The sequence below is a fragment of the Rhinopithecus bieti genome, unplaced genomic scaffold (assembly GCF_001698545.2).
Source record: "Rhinopithecus bieti isolate Rb0 unplaced genomic scaffold, ASM169854v2 scaffold_1673, whole genome shotgun sequence".
NCBI classification, from domain to species: domain Eukaryota; kingdom Metazoa; phylum Chordata; class Mammalia; order Primates; family Cercopithecidae; genus Rhinopithecus; species Rhinopithecus bieti.
In genome coordinates, this window is record NW_016804690.1 from 4,526,449 (window position 1) to 4,531,363 (window position 4,915).

General features: G+C 37.3%; 1 protein-coding gene across 1 annotated transcript in view; it reads right to left on the minus strand.

The window, feature by feature from the left end:
* IARS2 (isoleucyl-tRNA synthetase 2, mitochondrial) overlaps positions 1-4,915 on the minus strand; it is an 80,916-nt gene that overhangs the window by 18,554 nt on the left and 57,447 nt on the right. Inside the window, exon 14 of the mRNA XM_017870009.1 lies at positions 3,978-4,071. Coding sequence (XP_017725498.1) covers positions 3,978-4,071 — 94 coding nt within the window. The remainder of the gene's footprint in view (positions 1-3,977; positions 4,072-4,915) is intronic.

Here is a 4,915-nt window from a genome sequence, read left to right on the forward strand (position 1 = left end):
GGAAGGAAGGAAGGAAGAAAGAAAGAAAAAAAGAAAGAAAGAAAGAAAGCCAGCAAGACAAAGACAGAAAGAAAGAAAGAAAGAAAGAAAGAAAGAAAGAAAGAAAGAAAGAAAGAAAGAAAGAAAGAGAGAGAGAAAAAAAGAAAGAGAGAAAGACAGAAAGACAAAGAGAAAGAAAGAAAGAAAGAAAGAAAGAAAGAAAGAAAGAAAGAAAGAAAGAAAGAAAGAAAGAGAGAGAGAGAAAGAAAATAGACCTCTACCTCTCATCATATACAAAAATCAACTCAAAAGAGAGACTTAAATCTAAGGTCCCCAACTATGAAACTGCTAGAGGAAAATATAGGAGAAATCCTCTAGGACATTGGTCTAGGCAAAACTGTTATGGCTAAGACTTCAAAAGCACAAGTAGAGGAACAAAAACAGACAAATGGGACTATATTAAGAAAAAGCTGCAGCACAACGAAGGAAACAATCAACACAGTGAAGAGACAACCTGCAGAATGGGAGAAAATATTTGCAAACTATTTGTCTGACAAGGGACTAATATTCAGATTATAAAGGAATTCAAGTAAAGAAACAGTAAAAACAAGAAACAAAAAAAATCTCATTACAAAGTGGGCAAAGGGTCTCAACAGATATTTCTCAAAGGATGTCATATAAATGGACAACAGGTATATGAAAAAATGTTCAACATCACTAATCATCAGGGAAGTGCAAATCAAAAACACGTGCCATATCATCTTACCCCAGTTAGCCCAGAATGGCTATTATCAAAAAGAACGTAACAAATGATGGCAAGGATGTGGAGAGAACAGAACTATTATACAGTGTTGGTGGGGATGTAAATTAGTACAGCCATTGTAAAAAACATGATGGAGGTTTCTTTTAAAAAAACTAAAAACAGAACTATCATATGATCCAGCAATCCCACTACTAGGTATTTATGCAAAGGAAATAAAATCAGCATATCAACTGGATACCCGCATCTCCATGTTTATTACAACACTACTCACAATAGCCAAGATATGGAATCAGTCTAAGTATCCATCAAAGATGAATGGATAAAGAAAATGTGATAAATATACACAATGGAATACTATTCAGCCATAAAAAAGAATGAAATCCTGTCATTAGCAGCAACATGGATGGAACTGGAGGTCATCATGTTAAATGAAATAAGCCAAGCATAGAAAGACAAATACTCCATAATCTCACTCATATTTGGGAGTTTAAAAAGTTGATCTTATGGAGGTAGAAAGTAGAATGATAGTTACCAGAGGCTGGGAAGGGTGAGAGGGAGGGATGAAGAGAGTTTAGTTAATGGGGAGAGAAAAGGAGTTACATATACGGGATAAATTCTAGTGTTTAATACAGTAGGGTAAATATAGTAACAATTTATTGCATATTTCAAAATAACTAGAAGAGAAGATATAAAATGTTCCCACCACAAAGAAATGGTAAATGTTTGGGTAAAAGTTTAAATACCCTCATTTGATCATTACATATTGAATGCACCTATCAAAACACTACAAGTACTCAATAATATGTACAGTTATTATGAATTAATTTAAAATTTTTCTGTTGCAGTGAAAATTATTTGGTTAAGAATATTACACTCTGGCCGGGTGTGGTGGCTCACATTTGTAATCCCAGCACTTTGGGAGGTTGAGGCAGGTGAATCACTTGAGGCCAGGAGTTTGAGACCAGCCTGGCCAACACGGTGAAATCCCTTCTCTACTAAAAATACAAAAATTAGCTGGGTATGGTGGCACATGCCTGTAATCCCAGCTACTCAGGAGGCAGGGGCAGGAGAGTCACTTGAACTCAGGAGGTGAAGGCTGCAGTGAGCTGAGATCGCACCACTGCACTCCATCCTAGGCAACAGAGTGAGACACTGTCTCAAAAAAAAAAAAAATCACACTCTAGAAGTATTATGACTAAACTCTATCAGATAGGTTTTTATGACAGTTTTCATGGATTTTAACCCACTCGCCGGCGCCAAATATAACATGCGCTTACTGCACTTGGTAATGTAAAACGATTTCAGAAACTGAAAAGCAACAACGGTAGTACCATTAATTCTCACAAAGCCTAAAGCAGTGAATAAACTCTGAAATACACTACACCTCGCTGTTTCACAACTGGCATACTCGTTCTGAAATTCAGAATGCTGCCCAAAATGTGCCAGCAGGAAACTCTTCTTCCTACTACCTTAAGTAGTGGTATTGACCTGCATTTTCAATACAGAGTCATGCATTGCTTAACAATAGAGATATACTCTGAGAAATGTACCCTTAGGTGATTTCATCATTGTGTGAACATCATAGAGTGTACTTACACAAACCTCAATGGGATAGCCGACTCTACATCTAGCCAACATGGCACAGTGTATTGCTCCTACGCTACAAACCTGCACAGCATGTTACTGTACTGAATACTGCAGGCAATGTCAGCACATGGTATGTATTTGTGTATCTAAACATATCTAAACACAGAAAAGGTACAGTAAAAATATAGTAGTCATCCCTTTATATATGCAGAGGATTGGTTCTAGGACCCAGCAACCCCCCAGCCCCCCACCCCCACATGTACCAAAATCTGTGAATACTCAAGTCCCACAGTTGGCCCTGCTGAACCTGCATATATGAAAAGTCAGCCCTCCCTTTCTATATGTGGGTTTCAATCCTGAGAATACTATATTTTCCATCTGCATTTTATTGAAAAAAATTGCATATAAGTAGACCTGTGCAGTCAGAACCCTGTTGTTCAGCAGTTGAATTTATTATCATCTTGTGGGGCCATCATCATGTATGCAGTCTGCTACTGACTGCAATGTCATTATGTAACACATAACTGTAATTTAGGGAAATAAAGTACCAAAACTTGCAGTATTTTCCCTCAAATATGTTGGGAGAAAATTATGAAATAATAATTCTGAAAATCACTACAAAAAATTATAAAAATATGTAACATATTTGGCCATTATTATTATGCACGTTTTATCTGTAATAGAGAGAAAACATGAATTTACATGCATTTTGTTTTTCAAATTTCCTAAGCTGAAAGAAAGACTTAAATGAAGGAAATAGATCCACCTACTAGGAATCCTATTGTGCGATTCGTAGACAAGCTACTTTTCCCACATACCCTTACTCCAGAAAGCAAACAGGGTCTCTCGGGCCAAAGCTGGCCCTTAGTAAGATTGTGAGGAACTGTGTGATCCATCACTGCTTCGGTGACATCTCATCCCTGTCTCCATCTTCACAGTGTTAACAATCCCTGTTCTTCATTTGAACTCTATCTTTTCACTTAGTTGCTTTAAAAATATTTCTTCTCAAGCATCTAAACATATCCTCTAATATGTGCCTTCTCCTACTACTCCTTTCTAATTCCTGCCCAATGTCTCTCCTTTCTCTTTATCCAAACAGTCAAAAACATTCCCTAATTATCAGTAAGTATAAAAGTTAGTCAGCTGTTTGTACAGAGAGGAGAAAAGCCACAAAAGCAATGTAGTATAGAAGATGAGAACTGAAAATCAGGGTACTTCACTTCTAGTTTGACACTATTAAGCTATGTGACTATCACCTAACTTGGCTCTAAGCCAATTGCATTTTCTCTTCTGAAAAATGATGAGGTCAGAGTATTTCGGTGACTTCCAAACTTTGTTTTACAAAACTAGGTGCCTTGGGGTTGCCAAGTGACCAAGGAGAATTAACTGGTTGAAAGGAGGAAAAATATTCCCATTTTTAACTATTTTCTGTATTGTAAATTCTACATGAAATTTCATCTAGAAAACAGAAAAGGTTTAGAAATCATTGGATTAAGTAAACTCTAAGGGTCCCTCCAGGTCTAAAATATAGCAGATCTCCAAATAAAGCACACACACAAAAAAAGGTTTTGATTATAGATCCCTTCTAAATACCAATTCCATATTTTCAAAACGTCTTGATCAGCATATATCTATTTTTTAAAATTACCTGGAAGAACATGAGACCATGAAGTTCCACTATCAAACCAGATGTCCAAAATATCCTGACCTGGCACATACTCCAAGGCATCAGGGCCACCAACCTAGTAAGATAATGTAAAAAGCATGTTAGGTACACAAAGATCACAATACAGACAACAAATACTGTACCCCAAAAGTCTTCCGAAAATGAAATGCAACCATTAAGTTCACATTTTTAGATGAAATTTACAGTATTTTTAAGCATTGCACAGTTAATACAACTCCCTCCATTCACATTTAAAAGTATCTGTGCCCACTGAATTACATATTTACCAATGTAATATGAATTGGTTTTTATTTTCTTGAAATTAACTTTAAATTTGGATATTTTAATGTGTGATACAATCAGCTAACTCGACTACAGATCCTACAAAGGCCTGATGTAACATTAGGCACTGTTCTCTCACAGTAAATTACATGAGCTTAGTCAACATTAATCAATCCTGGCCCTCAATGAGGTAACAATTGACCCTCACATTCTACTACTTTATGAAATACTACATTTTGTTTTTTGTTTTTTGTTTTTGAGACAGAGTCTCACTCTGTCGCCCAGCCTGGAGTGCAACGGCACAATCTCGGCTCACTGCAATCTCCGTCTCCTGGGTTCAAGCTATTCTCCTGCCTCAGCCTCCTGAGTAGCTAGGACTCAAGGCATGTTGCGCCATCATGCCTGGCTGATTTTTTCTTTTTTCTTTTCTTTTTTTTTTTTTTTTTTTTTTTTTTGAGACAGAGTTTCACTCTGTTGCCCAGGCTACGGTGCAGTGGCGCAATCTCTGCTCACTGCAAGCTCTGCCTCCCGGGTTCACGCCATTCTCCTGTCTTAACCTCCCGAGTAGCTGGGACTACAGGGGCTCGCCATCGCGCCCAGCTAATTTTTTGTATTTTAGTAGAGACGGGGTTTCACCA